The sequence below is a fragment of the Anabrus simplex genome, chromosome 3 (genome assembly GCF_040414725.1).
Source record: "Anabrus simplex isolate iqAnaSimp1 chromosome 3, ASM4041472v1, whole genome shotgun sequence".
NCBI classification, from domain to species: Eukaryota; Metazoa; Arthropoda; class Insecta; order Orthoptera; family Tettigoniidae; genus Anabrus; species Anabrus simplex.
This window is the reverse complement of record NC_090267.1, coordinates 460,980,672-461,007,061: the sequence shown is the minus strand read 5'-3', so window position 1 is coordinate 461,007,061 and position 26,390 is coordinate 460,980,672. Positions and strand designations below refer to the sequence as shown.

Genomic DNA, 26,390 nt, shown 5'->3' with positions numbered 1-26,390 from the left:
CAACACGACAACACAGAAGTCAAACCGGAATGCCTATACGCGAGTGAATGCCTAGTTCTGAATTACAAACTGAATAAATTATAAGTACTGGAAAGAAGAATTATACGGAAAATACTCGGTCCGCAAAGAACTACAGAACTCTGGAAATCAAGAACTAATGATAAAATATATAGAAACATAGAAAATATAACAGAAACAATACTGAAGAGGGGATTGATATTTTTTTGGATATTTATAGAGAATGGATGACAACAGGTTAACCAAACAGATCTTCAAATATCTTTGAAACAAGAAGTCAACATCGACCGGGGAAGTCCAGAAAGATTTGGAAAGAAACAATACAGGAGAAGAAGAAGAAAAAAAAGAGAGAGAGAGAGAGAGCGCGAGAAAGAGATTTTTAGAGAGGAGGGATTCCAAGGTCGGAAGGGAAAGAAAACAGACTCCAAATGGTTCGAAGAGAGGGAAAGGAGACACAGTGGGAAGATGAAGGAGTGTTGGAGGAAGAAGAAGGAACAACAGAGGCTGACACACTTAAATTGATTCGTGGTCCCTGGAAAACCCTAATGGAGAAAAATAATAATACGGTGATAATAAAAACTCAACAATGTTATCATCATTCCAGTAGTGATTGGATGTAATGGTGTTATACCAAAGACACTACACAGGAGCATTGAAGCAGTTAATCTCCATCCTCTCACTTACAGAGAATTACAAAAAGCAGCAATCCTGGCCACTTGCCATATGGTAAGGAAGTTTATCGGCATGAACCATCCACCATCTACAGACGATTAAAGAAAATCGTCTACTTATAATTTTGAATATTTATGCAAAGTAAATATCCTATAAATATGTCAAATTTATTTGTCAACATAGTAAGTATATACCAGTATGTATGGAGCGTTTGTGCGTATGAACTAAATAGTATTTCTTCCATATACATTGTACCGAAGAAGGACATAAATCCAATTGTAAAATTGTGAATTATATATAATAAAATATACTACTACCACCACTACTACCACTAACAATAATAATAGTGCATAGCTTTCGGAGAGGCTTGGAGAGTGAAAATCCTTATTGAGAAGTTTATAGAAAATCAGTAAAAAATTTGGACAAAAATGTGCCACAATGTCTATTCCAGATGTGAAACAAAGGAGGAGGTACCTGACCGGCCAGAAGATGATGATGAAAGACAAAATAGTTACCAAGGAAGGAGCTGTGTATGAACTAGGGGTTTTCTGATGGGATTCTAGCAGTTATGTGAGTGAGAAACTGTACTATGTCTTTGCATGAAATTTACCCTAAATTACATTTTCTAGCATTTTCATTCCTTCAAACTACACTAATTTTGGATTGAACAGAGATATTTTCATTTCTTTTGTTTTTAAATTAAAGGTAACATATACTGTATGTACATATTCCTTAGTATTAGGAAAAGAATACTCTTAAAACTGTAATTGTAATTATTTTTAAAGAATGTTTAAACTTGGATTTGAAGGAAGTTAAAACATAATTTCATTTTTGAATCTATTACTTTTTCAAAAATTGAACGAATATACTGGAGGATATTTCCCACACGTTGAAAACTTTTTTTGTTGAAGTTTTATGAAGTTTGGTTTGAGAATGTGACAGCTAGACTATCCTAAACATTGTAGTGCAAATAGCAACGTATTAAATAGTTATAAACAATTAACAAAATGTTTGTGTAAAATAAGGTTAAAACTGCGTTAGGTTGAAAGTTATAAAACTCTAGAGAAATATTAACATGCTATAGAATGCAATATTAAAAATAAGTTTTGTTTATGGCCACCTTAAATTATGCAATTTTTACATTTTCACTGCATTACTGTGTTAAGAAAATAATTATATTATTAATGGTGCAAGGAAAATCCTAAGAACATAAAAATTGGAACCAAGAAAGATCAAATGAACTTAAATTGTTTGGGATTCCCAGACGACCTGGCGTTACTAGCTAACAACATTCAAGAAGCCAGACATTAAATCAACAAGTCTATAAATATAGCACAAAATATAGGACTCCAGATACCTTTTGAAAGGACTGAGATAATGGTAGCAGATCCGCTAGTAATAAACCACATAACATTAAACAACAGGAAAGTAAAAATAGTGAAACTATTTAAGTAAGTAGGAGAAATGTTAACATACAACTCAACCAGAGGTGATATACAGTAGCGAAACTGGTTTTAAAGTCACTCAGAGAAACAGAATCGACAAAGTCGTAAAAGTACAGAGAAGAATAGCTAGAACATGCATAAATCAAACAACAGAAAAAGATGGACAATGGTGGATAGTGTCAAATGAAGTAGTGTACAGAGAACTGGAGCCCATCACAGACTATAGAGAAGAGAATGATATCCTTTTTATGAGGACACCAGAGGACAGATTACCAAGAAACATGATAGAGAAACTCTGGTATCTGGAGCCACAAGTAGGGTTGGTAAAAGAAATTTGAGAGGATATAGAAGATCTACAAATAACTCGGGACGATTTGAAAGAAAAGCCTGAAAGACATAAAAATAATATTTCACCCGAAAATAGACAAGCGGCATACAATAAAAAGGTTATTTACAGATGAAGAACGACAGAAAAGATCAGAATGAATGAAAAGTTATTGGGCGACTCGGAAAGAAAACTTATTGAAGAAGATGGCCAGAAAATGATTGTCTGAAGTTATCCAATGAGGCCGTAAAAGCAGCAGCAGCAGGAGAGGAAGAAGAATAAGAAAAAGAATGACTGGTGTTTAGTAAACGATAGAAAATATTTTCTCACTCGCAATAGGAATAACGGAAACGACAGTATACCGTATGACTGCGTTATTGTTGTGGGTGGTGACAGCACGCTTCCTCAGTAAGCAACCTGATTTGATACAGACAGAAATGATCCAACATGAACGGACTCGGCAGGATCATTTATATTCGGTGTTAGTATAAAATACTGCTTCACAGAAAAGTTTGTTGGTTTCCCTATATAGCCAGGCGTCATACTATTTAATTTAATAGATATTCGGTCATGCAGGGCTCTAGAATGTTACAATAAATGCTACAATCCACTCAATATTTACAGAACATGATTCTTTTACAGGGTTAATTTATAAACTTGTATCAAAAGTATACTCTAGAATTTGTAAAGATATTTTCTTCTAATTTTCTACTACCTGTAACTAACGCAGGGCTTCTCCGAGTGCATGCACTGGTGCATTGCGCGGCGCAGGGTGCAAAAGAAGACTTCGCTAGATTGACCAGAGTGCAAACCTCCGCTCCTTGATTTTAAGCAATAGCGCTGTCTCTTTCTTTCCCTACACCTGTCTCACTCGCTCCACCTATCTATCCCTTCGTCGCTTGCTCTGCAGCGTTCCACCACCCAAGCAGATTTGAGCCGAGCTTAGCCGAGTCGCCCCGAGACAAAATGCTGGTCCGAACAGGCCCGAGTCGGGCCGATGCACGGTGCGCAGAACCTATGCGCCTCGGTTTGCACGCGTGAGATGTTGGGCGTTTGAGAGGCCCTGAACTAACGTTTAAAATTATTTACTTGTGTCAAAGAAAATAGTCTATGGTATTGTTTAAATAAATAACATACATTTCTGTGCAAAATTTCATATAAATATATTCAATAGTCCTTGAATAAACCGTGCGTAGGAACGAAAGTTGCGGTGAATAAAGAACAAACGTATGACAAAGTGGATTGCGGAAGGTGACATACATGGAAATTGGAGTCAGTGGAAATTATGTTTCGCCAAATTAAAGAGGAAAGTCGCTTATATTCTCTGAAGAAAGGAATAAATTGAAAATAAATACAATTTTTGCCCGATAAAAGGGTGCCTGCTTCCTTTAAACGAGTCTAGATAAAATACATCTCTACGCACCAGTATGTATATATTTTTATTTGAAAATAATAAAGGATTGTGAATGAACGATTCAAGGACAGTGAAGATGAGCATATAGCATATTCGCTGGTTGTCGCGCCTCTTATTGAATAAAGTTGTGATTACTTGTTCAGTGTTGAAGGAGACCACTAATAAATTCAGTCTCGCCCTATGTTTGGCCCAAATCTGTAATTACGGGATGTGGTTTTCATTTAGCTCAAAGTATGAGGAAGAAATTATTTCAACAGCTGGATTTCAGTAACTAAAGAAATCTTAAACTTTCAATTTCCGGGAGAGTTGAGTTCTTGGAATGCACAAGAAGTGTATAACAGTTTTGCAGACGATGTCATTTCAGGGTGCCAAACGATGAAAGGTGTTGAGAATTTTTCAGCTTTTGAGCAAGAATATGATAATAACAGGAGATTACATGAGTGTGGTCTATCTGATGTGCTGCATTCAATAAACTGTTTGAGCCTTGGAGCGTGACCAACTGACCTTCCTACAAGTTCAGATCTCAAGAACTGGAAATGCTTTATCCAATAAAGACTGGAGTCACAGGGTTTCATGAGCAGCGATAGCCATTGAGCCTGAATTTACGGCTGTCTTCCATGTGAAATCCAGCACACGTCTTTCTTTGAGTCATTCAATTTTTTTATGACAGTACATTTTTTAGAAGTTTATTTTTCGTTACGAAATGTAACAATAACACGTTATTTCTATAACCGTTACAAAGTGTAACCGTTACTGTAGTAGTTCCTTCACAATCTTTTATTATTTTGAAATAAAAATGTATACATGATGGTGCGTAGAGATGTATTTTAGCTAGACTCGTTTAAAGGAAGGAGGCACAATTTTATCGGCCAAAAAATGGTATTTTTCCAATTTATTTGTTTCTTCAGAGAATATAAGATACTTTCCTCGTTAATATGGTGAAAAATGATTTCAACTGACTCCAATTTCCATGTATGTCACTTTCCGCAATCCACTTTGTCCACAGGACTGTAGACTGCATGTGCAGTGTTGCCAACTACGCGGAATTTACATGGTTTTAACGAATGGCTGGGTTTTAGTGGATGTTACTGTAATTAACAGCGTATTTCGATAGAAAGAGAACGTAAAATGAATTCTAATGACGGGAAAACATTTCGGTATAGAGCGAAACACTTCTGTAGAGCTTGACCGTGGAATTTCAGCGCCGACTGCCGTAAAATGTCTTATGTTTTGTAGAATGTATTTCTAATTGACCCTGAACAATTCCAGAGGATGGAAAAGAAAGTATACTGTAACATCATTAGTGAGAGAGATGTGTATAACTGAAACTGTACTCATGAATAATTGACTTTCAATGGTCAAATTTAACAACCATTGATCGGAAAAAATGTAAAGAAAACTCTGGAATTTTGGAATGGGGCGTCATCATATAACGATACTATTCTTAAAAACCCATTCCAGGATTTTTTAGCTTTTACAGTGAAGTTTCTAGTTCTACCATGGCCTAATGCTGAACCGAGAGAGATTACAGGACGCCCTGAAACAGTCCCTCAGAAAGAAAGCGATAACTGAAATGGTAACCTTGATTCTGATTCCGCGTGCCGGACGAAGGCGTTTGAAAATGTGCTCTCATGATGATTCTTTACCAGAAAACAATCCTGAAGCAAATTGGTACAATGATAGCTCACCAAGGAAAGAAAACTATACTGCTAATAATAAGAGTTGGTGTCTGACATTTCTTAGAGGGAGGTCCGTTTACTGCCTGCCGAGGCGGGATAAAGGGAGTGGCTGTGTGGTTGCCATGGAAACGAGGGTGGGGCGACTGCGGTTGCCATGGAGATAAAACTTCAGGGCAGCTCGTCTTGCTGGGAGTTGCCAAACCTGTCACTGTCACTGATAAGAACCTGATTGTTTGTATAAGAGTGATCGCAAATGGGACGACACCGCCTGGCCAGGTAGTCTACAACAGATCACAGCGGTCAGAATGAAGGAGGGAACAAGTGAGCCGGAAGCGAGGGGTAAGAGCATGTAGAAAGGAATGCTGGAATGTGGCAACATTGTGAAAAGGCACGTGCAGTGCTCCTCCCTCCAACCTTACCTGTCAGACGCCAACTTTAGTTAAGTCTAGTATAGCTCCTCAACCACAGAAATACAGGCAGATTGAAATGATAGAGTGGAAGAGTTATTATTTCAATCAAATTTGGTGAAAAGGATCAAGAATGATTTCCCTTTTAAGATGTGAATGAAAGTACCATTATCCTGTATTAAAATGTTGTTTCAATTTTGAGGGATTCTTATTAAAAAATTCAGCTGCAGTTTTAAAGAAGAGAGAAGTTAGAGGCTGGCAATGCTGGACATGTGTTTGTTTGTATGTCTTGCCTAGAATAAAATAAAATTGTGTCTTACTGTTGCACTTAGATTAATGTAAATGAAAGTGAAAGGACTGTAGATGCTTCAAAGTGCTGTCTATGGTAGAAATAAAGAGATAAAGAGAGCGATAAACACGGTACTTTGGTAAGCATTGTTTTGTCCATTAGGCCTCTTTTGACGTATTGCATGGCTTCTCCCATTGCCAGTTATTTATTTGTGGCACGCGTACCAAGCCTCAATAGTACCAAATAAGGAACCTGTTCTATAGTGACGAAGTGCAGACATGACCCCTCAATGGCTGCCTTTGTCACTAGTCATAAAAAATTGAATGACTCAACAAAAGACGTGTGCTATCCGAACCGGAAGTTCAAGACTTATCTGTCACTGCTTGAGCTCTGCCCGGGAAATAAATGAAGCAATCCAGCTACAAGAATGAGTTCTGACCCACCTTTACACAATGTGACTTAAAGCACAGAACATATTGACTAGAGTTTTACGTAGGTATGGTTCATTTAAATAAGCTCGTGATGGGATGTTGTGTAGATCTGCTGCTCAAGTCGACGTCCGCATTAGGCGTAGTAAGGATTAACCTCCCCAAGCCTGAAGCGCGGCGGTGCCGGGGTTGTTGTGGTCTGTGTTGTTGTTCTCTCAACCATATCCGCTGCCTGCAACAAACAAAGTAAAATTCTAAACTCCTTATTTCATTCATATGATTAATACATTTTAAATACAGGGTAGGTACAATTAAACTTTCCCTACTTAACCGTCTCTGTGAAAATGACCGATCACATGAACACGAAATATGTCTAGTTTTCTAACTTAGCGTCCATCACTGTAGGAATGGCTGAAAAATAACGTAGCAGTTATTTTGTCGCAATTACATAATTGCAACGGTTACAAATTATAACGGTTACAAATTGTAACTGCTAGAAAATAACGTGTTATTGTAACTTTTCGTAACGAAAAATAAAATTCTAAAAATGTAACTGTCTCCTCAGGACATGACTTATAACAGCGAAATTATGAATAGTAGTTCTTCCTCCACCTCACTGTCCATTGCCAAGTAACTACTGTATCTGCTTGTAGCAAAACGTTTAAACCCCTTCTCATTCATAATTGATCACATTTTTTTCAAAACTTAAAATCAAAAGCATTTAAACATGAGCTAATTAAACAAATACTTCAGATATCAGTAGAACGAAGTGAAAACTACTTGGTGGGCTTCTACTAACAAAACTTCCTTATCAAATCCCTTGATTACTTGATTAGAAAAGAATGTACTTCAATCAATCAATCAATCAATCAATCAATCAATCAATCAATCAATCAATCAATCAATCAATCAATCAATCAATCAATCAATCAATCAATCAATCAATCAATCAATCAATCAATCAATCAATCAATCAATCAATCAATCAATCAATCAATCAATCAATCAATCAATCAATCAATCAATCAATCAATCAATCAATCAATCAATCAATCAATCAATCAATCAATCAATCAATCAATCAATCAATCAATCAATCAATCAATCAATCAATCAATCAATCAATCAATCCTGATCTGCATTTAGGGCAGTTGCCCAGGTAACAGATTCCCAATCTGTTGTTTTCCTAGCCTTTACATAGACGATTGCAAAGAAATTAGAAATTTATTGATCATCTCCTTTGATAAATTATTCCAATCCCCAACTCCTCTTCCTATAAACTAATCTTTGTCCCAATTTGTCCAGTTGAATTCTAACTTGATCTTCATATTGTGATCTTTCCTACTTTTAAAGACACCACTCAAACTTATTCGTCTACTAATGTCATTCCACGCCATCTCTCCACTGACAGCTCGGAACATACCTATTAGTCGAGCAGCTCGTCTCCTTTCTCCCAAGTCTTCCCAGCCCAAACGTTGCAACATTTTCGTAACGGTACTCTTTTATCGGAATCACCCAGAACAAATCAGGCTGCTTTTTTTTTTTTTTTTTTTTTTTTTACTTTTTCCAGTTCTTGAATCAAGTTAATCCTGGCGAGGGTTCCATACACTGGAACCCTTAAGAAAATGCTATTTGTTCCGGGCGTTGACCTAGAAAGATCTTTTTGCCCCTACTTGCACGATATGTAAGGGACCTGCGTGTATTTTGTAAATGGCGGAAGTGTAGAGTGTTGAATGTGAGGAAAGGAACGTTAAGGACGACACAAACACCCAGTACCCAGGCCAGGGATATTAATCATTTACAATTAAAATCCCCTAACCCGGCCGAGAATCGAACCCGGGGCCGCACACACTGGAACCATACTCTAGTTCGGTCTTACCAAAGACTTATTTGCCCCCTGTTTTACATCCTAATTCTCTGGAATTAGCCTCACAGTGGTTAATGGCTCATCGAATGTCCTAAGGAGACTCTTTTTTGGGACATACTTGACATCTGGTGAAAACGTTTAACATGTGATATTCTCATCGTTGAGACAGCAGCTTAAGGAAATATTTTCCATAGACATTGGCTCATTAGTGGCGCTTGGCAGAAGGGGAATATAAAACTTGGCAGAAGTAGACTATATTAAAGAATAAATCCAATTCAAATGAATCAATTAAATGTTCAACGATAAAGCAACCAATCAAGCAAGTTTATAGTTGTAAATGACTGCTGATACCCTGGTCATACCCACTGGATCTCCAGTTTTACATCAAGTCCGAACCACATGAATGTGACACCATTTCATAAACTCCACATGCATTGGGCGGGAGCAACGTTTACTAAATTTTCCTTATTTTGCATGCCTTATATTATAATCCGATGCTAGGATGAGATACATGTATAGAATGCACTTGACAACATTCTTTTACGGACGAGTATGACCCTGCATGCATAACGTGAATTAAATTTTCAACTTCAATTCGATGAAAAATGGTGTGGTCCTATTCTCCTCATTAACACCAAGAATGATTTGTGCTAGATCAGGGCCTCTCAGGATGCATGCGCTTGGTGCATGCACTGTGCACGGTGCAAAAGACGACTTCCCTTGGTTGACCAGAGTGCAGACCCCGCACTCCTCGATATGGAGCAATAGCGCTTTCTCTCTCTTTCCTCACGCCTGTCTCGCTCGCTCCCCCTGTCTCCCTCTACCGCACCCTCTCCGTAGTGCTCTAAATCCAAGCTGACTTGAGCCGCGTAGAGCCGGGCTTAGCCGAGCTTAGCCGAGTAGCCTAGAGACGAAGCGTTGGTCCGAGCTGAACCGAGCGGGAGCGATGCACAGTGCACGGAGCTCTTGCGCCTCAATTTGCACGCGTGAGATTTTGGGCGTTTGAGAGGCCCTGTGGTAGATGAATGAAATTCAGGAGGCGTGTTGGCATGTCTGAAAGATACGCAAATCAAATTTGTGCACTAGTTGACGACGTGTTGGTAGCACCATAATGACCTTGCAAAGCAAGTTTGCTTTAAATAGGCTCTGTACACTTTTTGCATTTTTAAAAAATTTGACTAACTTCTTTGTTGTTAATTGCTGGTGTTCCTTTTCTTATTTTTCTCATTCCCTTTTATTTTCTATTTTGAGGATGGCACACACACCCAGTCCCTGAGCCAGTGGAAATAACCAATTAAGCTTAAAACCCCCGACCCAGCCAGAAATTGAACCCGGGTCCCCTTGAACCAAAGGCTAACCGTTCAGCCATGGAGCCGGACAGCGTTAGTAGTCATCCGGTGTTGACGTTGTGAGGTGGTTGTGAGTCAAACATGCCTTTAAGGAGACGAACAAAGCGGTATCAGCAACGTTTCGAGTTTGAGCGAGGCCGTGTAATAGGGATACGAGAATGAGGATATTCTTTCCGCGATATTGTAGAAAGACTCGGCAGGGATGTATACACAGTACACCAGTGTTGGCAAAAATGGCCACGGGAAGGCACTGTCTCAAGAAGGGCGAGGTCCCGGCCGCACAGGGCCACTACGGCGAGGGAAGACCGCCGTATTCGTCGCATGGCTGTGTTGGATTGTACTGCATCTGGAGTGTCGTTAGAGCTTAAGTTGGCACGAGAGTGACACAGCGAACTGTAACAAATCGATTACTTGAGGGACAGATCTTAGACAGACGTCCTGTGGCGTCCATGCCACTAACTCCGAATCCCAGCCATCTGCGACTTCAGTGGTGTGAAGCTAGACCTCACTGGAGGGCGGATTGGAGATCTGGTGTGCTCTCAGTCGAGAGCCATTTCTGTCTTTGTGCCAGTGATGGCTGTTGGTTTGTAAGAAGGAGGCCAGGTGAGTGCTTGAAATTAAACTGTCTGCGGCGTCCACGCACTGGAGTTACACCTGGAGTTCCTTAGACAGCTCGTCCTCACACCGCTGTTGTCACCCAGCGTGCTCTACAGAGTGTCAACCAATTGCCTTGGTCTGTGAGATCACCAGACCATTCGCCCATTGACCACATATAGGACGATAAATCCAGTATCATCCAATATCGGCATTAATGGTTACTTATTTCACTGACCAGGTGCAACAGGTGTGGAACTCCATCCCAGAACTTGAAATACGGCACAGTGTGGACCTAGTACCGACTTCAATCCTCGTATGTGTACCTGGTATGGTATGCCATCTTGCGCATTGCCACTGGCCCAGCTCTACTCCTTTTCTCCCTACTGGTCTACATTAGTCTACAAAGTAGTTTAAATATTCGTATTTGTATAGCGATATGTTTTCATTAGAACAATATAATTAAAAATAATTAGGGCTTTGAAGTGTTATATTTTGGTAGGTTTGGTATGTTTACGGCATGAGCCGTAAGACTTTGTTATTCTTTAGGCTTTATGTCAGAGAAGTAGTTAAGAAACTGCTGATTTTTTTGGACATTTGCGTCATTTAGGCACCACGAACCAAAAAACGAACAATTTTCTCTTTTTGATGATTGCAGGTTGTCAGTGGAAAAATATTAGAACTGTTAGTAGCCACCTAATATTAGTCAGTTCTTAAGTGTCTATTTTCAGTGAGGAATCATTAATGCTGAACATAATGATGTACAGTTAAAATCGGAAACGTTGCTTGTCTAAAAAAATAAACTTCGCAAATATAGATTTTCATGTATTGCTAGGCACAATACTGTTATCAGAATTTCTTGAGAACTCTTATGCTTATTTTATTTGTGTGAATTAATTTCGTTCTATTTATAGGCTACACAGAGCTGAGAATATTGTGCCGTCAGGGACTCAATTGCAGAAAATCTCGTAATTTGTGCCTATCTAATACTGCTGTAAGCCTACCCCGTCATTGTGATTAATTTCAGTTTTGACTTAAAAACAGACATTCCAAGTAAGAAGATAAAAATGTTATTGTTACATTCTAGTAGTTTGTGCTCTACCAAAATATTTATATGCATTGTTATAACTTCAATATGATTATAGATATGATATAGGCTTTTGGGCTTATATCGTGTCAAGAAAATAAGGTGAAATTCTTTACGTATCGCAGAGAACTTTGCGTTTTCAGAAGAAAATCTCGAGTGTTCACGAGAAAGACTTCTCAAACAATGAGGTTTGAATGCAGACGTTATAATAGAAGTATAAGTGGTACGTTCATTCGTCACCAGATGGCTCACCAGACGCGGCACAGCGCTAGCGTTCGAAGCGGAAACTGACGAATCAGTCTGAGATCGTCACATAGCATAACAGGTGTACACACATACGAAGGTATGATATTAACACAAGCCTGGAATAAAACATCTGGCGATGGAGAACACACGAATTTGGTAAACGCCGAAACGAAATAACAATAAATGGCGTGTGGCCTCCGGAGAGGCCTGGTGCAGGTCTTTTGAGTTGACGCCGTATTGGCGACCTGCGCGTCTATGAGGATGGGGCCCTACCTATGATGAATTCTAATGCTTAAGACGCCACAAACACCCAGCCCCAGAGCCATTGGAATTAACCAATTAAGGTTAAAATCCCCGACTCTGCCGGGAATCGAATCCGGGACCCTCTAGGCCAAAGGCCAGTACGCTAACCATATAACCATGGAGCCGGACAATAACAATAGTGAAGGGACAGGGAAGGGAAGTACCTACCTACCCTCAACGTTGTCCAGTTTAGAAATAGGCATCCATTCCTCATTCCACGGCCCGAAAGAAGCCCATAAAAATTATCATTCAAACCGAGGGTTTGGTATGAAACTAATGCAACTACGAAAAGTGATATATTCATTTCAAAAATCCCACACCCGTTGGCCGGGACTCGAATCTCGGCCTCCTAGGTGGAAGCCAATAATGATGACACTCGGCTTCCCTCCATACACGTTTATTAGCTGTAGTACCTGTTGTTGACTGGGCAATCATGTAGCATGTGCAAGGTTATCTAACTTCCCAGCTACTTTCCGCCAGCTGTTTTACTCGGGACGCAGCAGTAATTCCATCTATCGGAGATGAGTGGCAGCAGAAGAGACAAATTACATCGCAACAATGGATAATGTAATGTTATTGTTGATTAGTTTTATGAGCTTTCGATATCGTAGGCCTTCACATTTAGCTTTCTTCCTATTCTTCAATCGATCGCTCCTTTACGATTTTTCTGCTTTTGTATAATCACCTTCACAATTTTTCTTGTCGATATGGACCGATGATCACGCGGTTTTACACTTTAAGACAATCACGACAAGGCCCATCGCCAGTGAACAGGATTGAATAATATTTTCATGTTAGTAATACTCGGTGTTGATACGGACTGAGCAACAAAAGTCTAAATTCACGAATTCTATTATCATAGTCGGTACGATAAAACTGTTTAAGACATAAACGATTGGAAATTGTATTCTGTGAAAGCTGGACTCTGGGTCCAATCATAGAAAAACGTCTTGATGCCTTCGAAATGTTCCTGTATCGCCGTCTCTTGCGGATATCCTGGGTAATGAAAATCTCAAATGCCGAGGTCCTTCGTCAGATGAAAAAGCAAAAAGAACTACTGCTCATCATAAAACAGAGGAAAACGCAATACCTAGGACATATCATGAGAGGAGAGAGGTATCAGTTATTACAGCTTATTGTCGAAGGGAAGATACAGGGGAAGAGATCTGTTGGGAGAAGAAGAAATTCATGGCTGAAAGACCTTCGAAGATGGCATTGCTGTACTTCAGAAATGGCATTCCATTCTGCGCTGTCAAGATCAGAGCTAGTTACGTGGATCGCCAACCTCCGCTCGGAGACGGCGTCTTAAGAAGAAGAAGAAGATAACTTTTATTATGTAATACTTTTCGATAGGACCACCAATAACATAGATATTTAAGATTTAAATTTTAGGCCTTCCCCTAAGCTACCATTTCACTCAGCGTGAATACAATTATTTATAGCCTAGATTGTAGTGTTTCATTTCCCGACTTTAGGCACAGATTTTCATTAAATTTTGTTCAGCCATTTTCTGCTGATTCGCGTACATACATACATACATACATACAGGCAGACAGATGACGGAAAATTAAAAAGAGCCTTTTCTTGTTAATGTGAACACGACCGATACAAAAATTCCATTATTTAAATAGAACTTTTAGCAAAGTACAGATCGAACTTTTATTTGTATAAATACATATTGTAACAATAAAGAAAATTCTCAGCCCTGTGTATAGAAAACACCCAAAGCAGAAGAGTGCTAAATCATTTAAAAAGTATGAAAATAAAGTCACATAACCTTCCTGATGTATGGTTATTTCTTTATTTGTCCTCAGCGAGGATAAACAAGCAACGTACCAATTATTACGTGGCAAATACAAATATTGACATTGTTACGTGAAGTATGTTAGTTCCATTGTTATTTGAGCGTGTTAGAGGTAAGAGCGAAGCATTAGAGCAGTGTTAGAGAAGCGTTAGACCTTTCCGCGCCTACGACGGCGCCGCCGGCGACACCCACAGCGTTCTTTGCCCCGACGTCTCTTGCGGCCTCTGACCTGCTCTGAGCGGGAGGGAGTGGCTGCTACCCCTCTGTTGGTGTCTTCTGGTGAGGACAGCGAACTTCTGCAACAAACACAAACAAACAATGATACGGTATGCAGCAAAACGAACGACACTAACATTTATGCTCCTCTGTTGTTCACGTTTCCGTAACAATGAGGCATTTATTTATTACATATATAACAGTTTATAATAATGTATAATAGTAACAATCCGTCTTCCACACGACTATTCTGATGGGATGATATACCAGGTGACCCTCCAGCCCCGTACTTTCTACTTGTAAGTGTCCCGCACGCGATAATGATGAAAGGGATGCCTGTTCGCTGGTTTACAGGGGAGCGCTACAACGTACTATATTTCGAATGTGAAACAAATAGCAGCCACTTTACTACACACGTTCTGTAACAGGGTGCAATATTGTAAACACGTCAAAGATGCGTAAAGATGAAATGAAATGGCGTATGGCTTTTAGTGCCGGGAGTGTTCGAGGACAAGTTCGGCTCGCCAGATGCAGGTCTTTTGATTTGCGCCCTAGGCGACCTGCGTGTCATGGTCGGGAATCGAACCCGGGACCTCTGTGACCAAAGACCAGCACGCTAACCATTTAGCCATGGAGCCGGACATAAAGTTCAATAACTCATTTACAGGCACTCCGCTCTATCAAAAAGTTGCTTGTATGGGACTCGGCTGCATTCCGACGAGATTCTCCATAGATTATATGGGTGGAAAATGTCCAATATGATCAAGATTATGGATCTATGCGTGTATGTTTCAGGATAGCTTTCAACCAAACTTGACATATATATAAATTACTATCCGGGAAAAAATACTGCAGTGGTAAGACACCCATAGCACTCCTAGAGGTGGGGGTGGAGAGGCGATGATTTGTAGACATAATCGAATACGACCAATATTAGTGTCGAACCCATAGATTTCGGGGGGCCGCTGAGATGAATAGTGACACTCTGGTTGCTACTTAAGTCGAAGTTCAGTCTCCATAGGCACTGGAAGGGGAAGAGTGGTGAAAAGGAAAATATCTAAATGACCGAGATTATGGATGTCTATGTGTATTTTCCAGAAAAGCTTTCAGCTTAACTTGGTACACGTATCACTTACTATCTGAAAAAAAATCTACTGCGGATCTAGACACTCCTAGTAACGGTAGGGGAGGGCTGACATGTAAGAATAATCGAAAACGACCGATATCACTGTCGAATCCATAGTTTTCGGTGTCGCTGAGATTAATATTGTGACACTCTGGATGGCGTTTCCGTACAATTTCAGCCCCATCGGTAGTGGGGTGAGAAGTGATGATGATGAAAATGTCCAAACTGACCGAGATGCGTGTTGAGTCCACAGTTTTCGGGGTAGCTAGGCTGATTGGTGATAGGCTATACATCACATCTACGATGCGATGAGTAAATACATAGTCATCACTTATTGTTATTATTCACATGAAAGGATTATCTTCTTTCCGGATAATCTGGGCTGCCACAAGACCAAAGTTTAATTGACGCGAAAAAACCTAAAACTAAAACTTGAAATTGAACACATAAAAATAACTCTTAAACTACAAAATAGTTTGTAAACTATCAATCAACGTCACAGTAAAGGAATCTAAAAAAATCGCTTCAGACATAGTGAACAGGTAAATTAATTCCTAAAAGTAAACAGTTAATGAAGTATTCGGGCAGCGCCGGGTAATACAACTGGTAAAGAATAAAAGAGTTCGCCTCTGTGGTGTAATGGTTAGTGCAAATAGCTGACACCCCCCCGAAGACCCGGGTTCGATTCCCGGCTCTGCTACGAACTTTGAAAAGTGCTATGACGACTGGAACGGAGACCACTCAGCCTCAGGAGGTCAACTGAATGGAGGGGGTTCGATTTCCACCTCAGCCATCCTTGAAGTGGTTTTCCAGTCAAATGCCGTGATGGCCGCTTCCTTTCCACTTCCTTGTCTATCTCTTCCAATCTTCTCATTCGCCCCACAAGGCCCTTATTCAGCATAGCACGTGAGGCTCTCTGGGCGAGGTAATGGTCCACTTTCCCGGTTGTATCCGCGCGACCCAAAGTCTCATAGTCCAGGACACTCTATGGAGCAATAGATGTGGCATACCTCATTGAGTCCGAGGGAAAAACCAACCCTGGAGGGTAAACGGATTAGGAAAGAAAGAAAGAAAGAAAGAAGGAAAGAAAGAAAGAAAGAAAGAAAGAAAGAAAGAAAGAAAGAAAGAAAAAGAAAGAAATATATGACGAAATTGTTTTTTTTTGCTAGGGGTTTTACGTCGCACCGACACAGACAGGTCTTATGGCGACGATGGGATAGGAAAGGCCTAGGAGTTGGAAGGAAGCGGCCGTGGCCTTAATTAAGGTACAGCCCCAGCATTTGCCTGGTGTGAAAATGGGAAACCACGGTAAACCATCTTCAGGGCTGCCGATAGTGGGATTCGAACCTACTATCTCCCGGATGCTGTTTTATTTTGGACTTTCAAAGTTAACGGCAGTGTAAGAATGCCATTATCTCAGTCAATTTTTTCGACCAACGGGATTTGAACCGGCAAACCAGGTGTCGGGCCATGTAGCCTTGAACCTTTAACGATCATGGTCACCAGACGGGTTCGTAAAATCGATTGAAAAATGAAAACATACAATTTGATTTCCAGTCAATGACCGGGTCAGGGATGAATTGCATGAAGCCCCCATCTTGCGGCGAGGATAGGAAATGTGCCGGCTGCCGAAGCCTGTCGCACTTCTCTGGGGCAATGATTAATGGCTGACAGATGAAATGAATTGATAGTGGAGAGTGTTGCTGGAATGAAAGTTGACAGGGATCTACGTTGAATGACCTTGACTGTAGAACTATATATTTTTTCCTGACCTTCTTTCCAGTTTATGGCGTCGGAACATGACGTGAATTTGGCCTGGTTTCACCACCGGGGTCCCTTCCTGGCGCCTGCTCTTTGTTGCAAGTTGCTTTACGTGGCACCGACACGGATAGATCTAATGGCGACGATGGGACAGGAAATGGCTAAGAGTGGGAAGAAAACGTCCGTGGCCTTAATTAAGGTACAGCCTCAGCATTTTCCTGGTGTGAACATGGGAAACCACGGAAAACCATCTTCAGGACTGCCGACAGTGGGGTTAAAACCCACTATCCAGCCCTCTGTGGTGCGATGTGTGTATATGAAGGGAAGTGCAATAAGACGAGCACAAAAACCCAGTCCACGACCCAGAGTATTTAATCATACACAGCTAACATCTTCCGCTCGGCCAGGAATCGAATGTGGAAACCTCTGAACCGAAGGCTGACCATTCAGCCAAGGAGCCATATTCTTAATCTTATTCTTACTGAGCCCGTCTGGTAGCCATGATCGTTAAGGCGTTGAAGTCTAAACGGTCTGACACCGTGGTTAGCCGGTTCGAGTCCCGGTGTTCGAAAAAATTTTCACTATCAGAATGCTGGCTGGCAGGGTAGCGGAGGTGGCGGTATACAATTTCAAATCGCTACATTGCGTGCCAAAAGCCTGGATTAAATTCGAAACCTCTCCGGAGTGTTCAAATGGAGTGAGCGCATATGACGCTGTTGATGGCGATTCGTCCGTCGGATGGAGACGTTAAGTCTTGAACAGACCCATTGGTGCTATTCAACAGGAGCAGGCTATGTGCCGGCACCGGGTTTCACCCTCTCCCTTCCTACTATCATATTATCAGGTCATTCATTTCATCTTATTAACTACTCTGATGCTGTTGACGTCAGGAAGGGCATCCAGTCATAAAAACCCGCCAAAACAGAATCATCTCAGCTCGTACCCGACCCCGTAGAGAAACGGGACAAGCGTTGGGCGAACAAACTTTATTATTATTACATACCTGCTGTTTGGGGGTGCTGGAGAGCAGTATTGTTCCATTTCGTTGCGAGTGCAGCCTCTGTAACAGCAGTCATTCGCCAGGCCGTGGGACTCGGAGGAGCTGTCTGTTGATCGCCGATGAGAAATGTTAGTGCCATCTGCAACAAGGTTAGCCATGAGTCAACAAAGGACTGCTCAATTCTGTAATACTTTAACAGAGACAAACTCGACTACTGGTTAGTAGAATATGGCTTCAATTCTTCAACTCGTAATTTATATTTTAGAAAGAATGAACATGGCCTAGATGTTTAGATTTTAACCTTCTTTCCTCGCTATTTTTGATCAAATTTCAAAATTTATATCGTTTCACACTTCTTTTCTTTCTTTCTTTCTTTCTTTCTTTCTTTCTTTCTTTCTTTCTTTCTTTCTTAATCTGTTTACACTCCAGGGTTGGTTTTTCCCTCGGACTCAGCTAGGGATCCCACCTTTACCACCTCAAAGAGAGTGTCTTGGAATGTCGGGGATAAAACTGAGGAGGAGGACCAGTACCTCGTCCAGACAGCCTCATCTGCTATGCTGAACAGGGCCCTTCTCAGCACAACCGACGGTGGGGGCTAGCCGTGAGGTACATCCCTTTGTCGTCTTCCGAATACATGGGCGTAGAGCTACGGTAGGGCCGTGGCCACCCCTCCTCTGCTCAGGTCGGGGTGCAAAGTTGTTGGAACATGGACGAGTTGTGGCCACTTAATAGCCGAGATCCGCTCTGAATCTACCGACTCTAGGTTAGTTTAGGTATTTTTAGGTACAATGAAATTCGCGTATTTTGCTTTAGGAAGTGAGAAACATCCGGAGGCCTGGGTTCGATTCCCGGCTCTGCCACGAAATTTAAAAAGTGGTACGAGGGCCGGAACGGAGTCCAGTCAGCCTCGGGAGGTCAGCTGAATAGAGGTGGGTTCGATTCCCCTCCTCACCCATCCTCGAAGTGGTTTACCATGATTTCCCAATTCTCCTTCACGCAAATGCCGGGATGGTATTTAACTTAAGACCATGGCCGCTTCCTTCCCTCTTCCTTGTCTATCCCTTCCAATCTTCCCATCCCCCACCAAGGCCCCTGTTCAGCATAGCAGATAGGCCGCTTGGGCGAGGTACTGGCCATCCTCCGCAGTTGTATTCCCCGACCTAAAATCTGAAGCTCCAGGACACTGCCCTGGAGGCGGTAGAGGTGGGATCCCTCGCTGAGTCCGAGGGAAAAGCCAACCCTGGACGGTAAGCAGATTAAGAAGAAGAACAACACAACATGTACTTTTGCATTACGATGTTGCTGATTTTATTTCAATGATTTTTATAACGTTGCGAAGTTCTGTTTCTGTGCGCTCACACCAAGTGCTTCCGAGTTCGTGAAATTTTTGTGACTGAAGGTGGTATTGTGTGTTTAATTAGTTTTGTATGAGGAATGTGCTGGGGTTGTTTGCGTGTTTGTTCAGTATTGAAAACTCAGTGGAGAGTCTCTTGAAAACCGCATATATTTCAAAATATTTTTATTGTTGGACGGGGGATGGGTTACAGCACACAACTGATTTTCTGCACCAGCCGCCACTGATTAAAACGGCGACATGCCTACTTTTTTGTGACATATTACGGTGCTGTGAGGAAGAGGCCCTACCTAAAATGAAGTATAATAATTACTGAAAATGGGACGAACACCCAGCAACTAAGCCTGAGGAATTAATAAAAGTGAAAATCTACGAACAGGCCGGGAACCGAGCCCGGGATGCCTGAGACCAAAGTCAAGCACGCTAACCAATTAGCCATGGAGCCATACGACCTCAAGCTGTTATTTTTAATAAAGCTTTCATTCCCCGCTCTGATGGGGTGAGACGGGCCACCTAAAGGGCAACACCCTCTCTCTGCCCGCCCTCAAACTGAGAGCTACGTAGAGCACAAGGCTTGCTTACTCTTTTCCATCTTAATCAACGACTGCTGCTGAAGGGCGAATATCCTCTAGCTATAGTTGTCTGATCTCGCAGTGTCCATGTAGGAATGCGGTTTGTATGAACATCGCTCAGCTATTTCCGTCGTCCTTCAAAATGACCATTTGAAATGAAGTTGAGACAAAAAAAAAAGAACAACCTGCTTTTAGATTGATACAGCTGCTGCCGACTGGAGCAGTAACCTGAGGGCCTTCACTACTCCATTTACTGGAACTCATTCAAGGTCGACTATATAAAGTCATGAACCTGAAGGTCAGGTCGCTAAATGAACAGCTTGCAGTGAACCAGTTACAATTATATCCTTCGTTAGAGCCATCGAAACGGACTTTAGTCATTTCCGTATCTCTGTAGCTAACCCGCGACGAACTGACTAGTGCTGAGTAGACTGTTCGTCTTTTGTGATCTAGTCTTCACAACTTGGAGTGTGAAATGTGGGATGGCCTTAATGAAGTTGACCGTGTTACTGTCACCTGCCGCATAAAGAAAGGCCGCTACTCTTGGTGTAGTAGCAGTCACCGTATTTTTATTTCTTGCCTTTCGGCATTGAAAATATTCCAGTCACAGTATTAAACTAGTGGTCCGACTCGTTGTCTGAATGGTCAGCGTACTTCCCTTCGGTTCGGAGGGTCCCGGGTTCGATTCCCGGCCGGGTCGGGGATTTTAGTCGCTTTTGATTAATTCTTCTGGCTCGGGGTCTGGGTGTTTGTGTCCGGCCCAACACTACCCTCTTTATATTCAGACAACATACCACACTACCAACCATCACAGAAACACGCAATAGCGATTACATCCCTGCATATAGGTTGTGTCAGAAAGGGCATCCGGCCGTAAAACAGGGCCAAATCCACATGTTCTACGCAGTTCGCACCCGCGACCCCACAGGTGTGGGAAATGCGGTAGGAAAAGAAGAAGTGTGTTAAACTAGTATAAAAAGAATGGAATTTGGCCTTAAGTTAGGTACCATCCCGGCATTTGCCTGGAGGAGAAATGGGAAACCACGGAAAACCACTTCCAGGATGGCTGAGGTGGTAATCGAACCCACCTTTACTCAGTTGACCTCCCGAGGCTGAATGGACCCCGTTCCAGCCCTCGTACCACTTTTCAAATTTCGTGGCAGAGCCGGGAATCGAGTCCGCCTCTGTGGTGTAGTGGTTAGTGTGATTAGCTGCCACCCCCGGAGGTCCGGGTTCGATTCCCGGCTCTGCCACGAAATTTGAAAAGTGGTATGAGGGCTGGAACGGGGTCCACTCAGCCTCGGGAGGTCAACTGAGTAGAGGTGGGTTCGATTCCCACCTCAGCCATCCTGGAAGTGGTTTTCCGTGGTTTCCCACTTCTCCTCCAGGCAAATGCCGGGATGGTACCTGACTTAAGGCCACGGCCGCTTCCTTCCCTCTTCCTTGTCTATCCCTTCCAATCTTCCCATCCCCCATCAAGGCCCCTGTTCAGCATAGCAGGTGAGGCCGCCTGGGCGAGGTACTGGTCATTCTCCCCAGTTGTATCCCCGACCCGATGTCTGACGCTCCAGGACACTGCCCTTGAGGCGGTAGAGGTGGGATTCCTCGCTAAGTCCGAGGGAAAAGCCAACCCTGGACGATAAACAGATTAAGAAGAAGAAGAAGCCGGGAATCGAACCCGGGTTTTGGGGGATGCCAGCTAGAAATTTAAGAATAGCAGGAGGGCTGGTATGTGGTTGAAATGGTACATGCAGCTCACCTCCATAGGGGGTGTGCCTGAAAAGAGCTGCACCACCTCGGGATGAGGACACGAGTTTACTTAGCGAAATTTATAAACTAGACATATCACAATATCATGCCCTTATTTTAACAACATAAAAAGTACATTTTTATAGTTCATGGATTTACAAATCTGGCTATGGAATAGGCAAGTGGGAGTATTAAAAGACCTGCGGTTGATGGCTTTACTACATTATTTAGTTTCCCGTATGCTTTGAGCGATCCACTCTTAAATACTACCGCTGAGTCACCTGTTACGTTCTCACTTCGATCAAAATTCTGGTGTGACCAGTGCTGCCTCTCTGTGGTCGAACGAAGACTCGCTGTGAAGTGATGTCTTGGCTGTTGTTTCCACAGCCTATCGGAAATATTGGGCACGCATGCGCACGAGTAACGTGGTTGTGAGGAGAGTTGAATGATTTGTTATTCTTTGGCTGGCGTCTTTTTTCATTGCACTGTATTTGATTGTAGATAATATTATTAAAGTAATTTATTTTTCAAAAAGACAATGTGCTGCACATTTAATGTGGCTGGTTGCATTACCTTTCCTCAGGCCTGAAACATAGAACATAGACTACATTTTCTTCGAAGTAATGAGGTTATTTTTTTTAAATCGGTCCACTTCTGCGGTGTAGTGGTTAGCGTGATTAGCTGCCTTCCCCGGGGGCCCGGGTTCGATTCCCGGCTCTGTCACCAAATTTGAAAAGTGGTACTAGGGCTGGAACGGGGTTCACTCAGCCTCGTGAGGTCAACTGAGTAGAGGGGGGTTCGATTCCCTCCTCAGCCATTCTCGAAGTGGTTTTCCGTGGTTTCCCATTTCTCCTCCAGGCAAATGCCGGCATGGTACCTAACTTAATGCCACGACCGCTTCCTTCCCTCTGCCGTCTCTATCCACTACAAGGCCCCTGTTCAGCATAGCAGGTGAGGTAGCCTGGTCGAGTGACTGGTCCTCCTCCCCAGTTGTACCCCAGACCCAATGTCCCATGCTCCAGGACACTCCCTCACTGAGTCCGAGGGAAAAACTAATCCTGGAGGGTAAACAGATTAAGAAAGAAATAAAGAAAGAAAGAAAGTAATAATAATAATGTTATTTGCTTTACGTCCCACTAACTACCTTTACGGTTTTCAGAGACTCGGAGGTCCCACAGGAGTTCTTTTACGTGCCAGTAAATCTACCGACACGAGGCTGACGTATTTGAGCCCCTTCAAATACCACCGGACTGAGCCAGGATCGAACTTGCCAAGTTGGGTTCGGAAGGCCAGCGCCTTAACCGTCTGAGCCACTCAGCTCGGCGTCATTCCTTTAAGGAAACATTCTATAAATAGAATAAGAATATATTTTAATTTTGAAACCTTTGTTAATAGAATGGACATTCATTTTCCAACTTGGAAAACGAACTTTATCGTTTCAGTTTGTAAAGGGAAGAAGGATGTATCTCATTTTTGAAAACGTTTGGGTCGCGTAGATGTGAGCTTGCATTCGGGAGGTGGTGGGTTCCAATCCCAGAGTCGGCAGCCCTGAAGATGATTTTCCGTGGTTTCCCATTTTCACATCACACAAATGTTCAGTCTGCAAGCCTCTTTGATTTTACTAAACTTCGCCCTAATGACCTCGTTTAGTTCTATATCTGTTAGCTTCCTAATCGTTAAAAACTAAGTCCAACCATCGTCGCTTTGGTCTCCCTCTACTTCTCTTACCCTCCATGACGATTTCATTATTCTCCTAGGTCACCAATTCTCATCCATTTGCTTCACATGGTCCCACTATCGAAACCATACATCTTCATCAATAATTGAGTACATTCCTAAGTTATCTTTTATTTCCTCATTCCGAGTACCCTCCTGCCATTGTCCCCACCTGTTTATACACCTCTACTTTCATGTCTGTTACTTTTAACTCATGAATGAGGTATCCTATGTCCATCCAGCCTTCACTCCCGTAAAACAAACTTGGTTTGAAAACAGACCGGTGTAAAGATAGTTTCGTCTGGAAGCTGATTTCTTTCTTACAGAATACTGTTGACTGCAACTGCGAACTCACTCCATTAGCTTTGCTGCACCTTGATTCTATCTCACTATACTACCATCCTGGGTGAATACAGATCCTAAATACTTGAAGTGATCTACGCGTTCCATTTTTGATAGTACATATATCACACCCAAGCACTTTATTCAGAACTGAGAGAGATTATTGCCATTGTTCGTATTATTATTATTATTATTATTATTATTATTATTATTATTATTATTATTATTATTATTATTATTATTTCATTTGTATATTTATTTTTAATATTTTACGCTGAAAAATCTTCATATGTGATATGAGTAATTTGTTTTGTACAAGCGGATGGGAAAACAGTGGTATTTACAACTCGGAAAGTTGTAATTGTATTGCGACCCGAAAGAGGTTCGGGGCGTGGTCTTGGTATGGCAAGAGGATCTTCCACCCATGATTGGATGGCCAGGATCAATCTCGACGTATCATGTGAGAGTAGGGGGAAGCTGAGGTCTATTTAGGCTTGCGAGTAAACGACGGAAGAGACTTGACTGAAAAGAGTGGAGAGTTGATTTAAAAGTCTTTGGTGGAATGTGAGAGGAGAGGTAAATTTTGTGAAACGTACTTGTCTTAAAATCTTTGGTGGGACGTGAGAGATATAATGTTTGTGAAACAGACTTGACTTGAAATTTTGGTGGAATATGACTTGCTTTAAAACTTGTGTGTAACGTGGTTGACGTGAAATTTTGTTGAATGTGATGTGTGGTGCTGACCTACAAACTGTGGAGTGCTTGGGCACTTGGCATTTTGTCACTTGTGGCGGCTTTGGTATCTTATATGTTGGTGAAAGCTATGAGGTGCTGTATTTCAGACATTCCATAATTTATGTTCTGGAACAACAAGCGTGTGTTGCTCAAGTGAATGTATCTTTAAACCAAATGTTAGAATCAGTGAACATAGAATTATAAAGGTACAGTACCTGTGTGATATAACAAGTGCCAATTATGAGAATATGCAAGTTGTTGTCATCGTAAATATGGAGTCTTCCAGTAGTATTTTGTGAGCGTATTATATGTATATTTTGGTGTGTTGATGAGGTGCTCATGCACGGAAGTCATTTAGAATATAGTTAGTTTTTTTCGAATCAGTGGAGTTACTGATGAACCTGGGTACAGTTCATACCTACCTAGTCGTTTTCAGAAAGTTAGGTAAGGCCTGAAGCAGATGTACCTGTACGTAGCTTTATGTACACGCCCTGGGAGAGAGAATTATCATGCTCTATTAAAATTGGAGTGATCCATTCTGGTGAACTCTGGCGCCCATACTACGGACATTTCGGTTAATTATTCTTATTAATTCATTTTATTTTAATTATATTATTAATTTATTTAATTTATTTATTCATATATAATTTATGATCAATGATTGTTATTACAATTACTGCACAGTGTTGTATACCCAACCTGACATTCAGTTCTATTAGGTTCCATACCTACTGGTATCGCGTTAGTCTTGGACAAGGCTAATCTCCATACCATACTCATTGCACCTATTATCAAGTTGCAAGGTACCTTTTTTACTAGAATGAAAATTATTTTTCACTTCCCCCCCCCCCCTTTCTTTTCAAATGAATCATGTGTATAAATGTATAGCTATTTTGATAAGTTTGAGAGGTAGATTTTGTGACAAAGCCGAGGAACTTAGATTTCGACTTTTTTCATAGTCATCCTTAGCGTTCTGTAGTATGGAAGTTTGACGTCAACACAAGGCTGACAAAGGAAGCCGTGTATTGACGTCAAACCTTCACAGTGCAGAAGGCCGAGAATAACTTTGTATAAATTCGAAACTAAAGATCCAAAAGTGAAATAATTAGTTGTGAAAACTACATCGATTATTCTGATTATGTGCCACTCCCGGAGGCACGGGTTTGATTCTTGGCTCTGCTACGAAATTTGGAAAGGGGTACGAGGGCTGGAACGGGGTCCACTCAGCCTCGGGATGTCAGCTGAGTAGAGGGTGGTTCGATTCCCATCTCAGCCTACGTCGAAGTGGTTTTCCGTGGTTTCCCACTTCTCCTCCAGGCAAATTCCGGGGTGTAACTAACATAAGGCCACGACCGCTTCCTTCCCTCTTCCTAGTCTATCCCCTACGATTTTTCCATACCCCCACAAGGTCCTGTTCAACATAGCAGGTGAGGCCACCTGGGCGAGGCACTGGTCCTCATTTCCAGTTGTATCCCTCTGACCCAAAGTCTCACCCTCCAGGTCACTGCCCTTGAAACTGTAGACGTAGGATCCTTCGCTGAGTCCGAGGGAAAAACAATTTTGGAAGGTAAACAGACTATGAAAGAAGGAAAGAGAACTAAATCGCAAATTTTTCATAATGAGTAAATTTCACAACATCTATACAACTATTGAATATTGTTTTTCTGTCATCAGTCCATAGACTGGTTTGAAGCAGCTCTCACCGTATTCTGTGACAAAATTTTCATTTCTACGTAACTACTACAACCGATATCTATTCTACTCTTGTTGTTGTAGTTGTTCTTCTTCTTCTTATCTGTTTATCCTCCAGGATCGGTTTTCCCTCGGACTCAGCGAGGGATCTTACGTCTACCGCCTCAAGGGCAGTGCCCACGAGCTTCAGACTCTGGGTC

General features: G+C 41.7%; 1 protein-coding gene across 1 annotated transcript in view; it reads right to left on the bottom strand.

Moving 5' to 3' along the window:
* Window positions 1–2,711: 2,711 nt before the first annotated feature.
* LOC136866861 (insulin-like growth factor) overlaps window positions 2,712–26,390 on the bottom strand; it is a 196,566-nt gene continuing 172,887 nt past the window's right edge. Inside the window, exons 4-6 of the mRNA XM_068226872.1 lie at window positions 18,034–18,169; window positions 14,157–14,223; window positions 2,712–6,909 (exon numbers count right to left, since the gene is read on the bottom strand). Of these exons, the coding sequence (XP_068082973.1) occupies window positions 6,814–6,909; window positions 14,157–14,223; window positions 18,034–18,169 (299 nt within the window). The 3' untranslated portion in view covers window positions 2,712–6,813. The remainder of the gene's footprint in view (window positions 6,910–14,156; window positions 14,224–18,033; window positions 18,170–26,390) is intronic.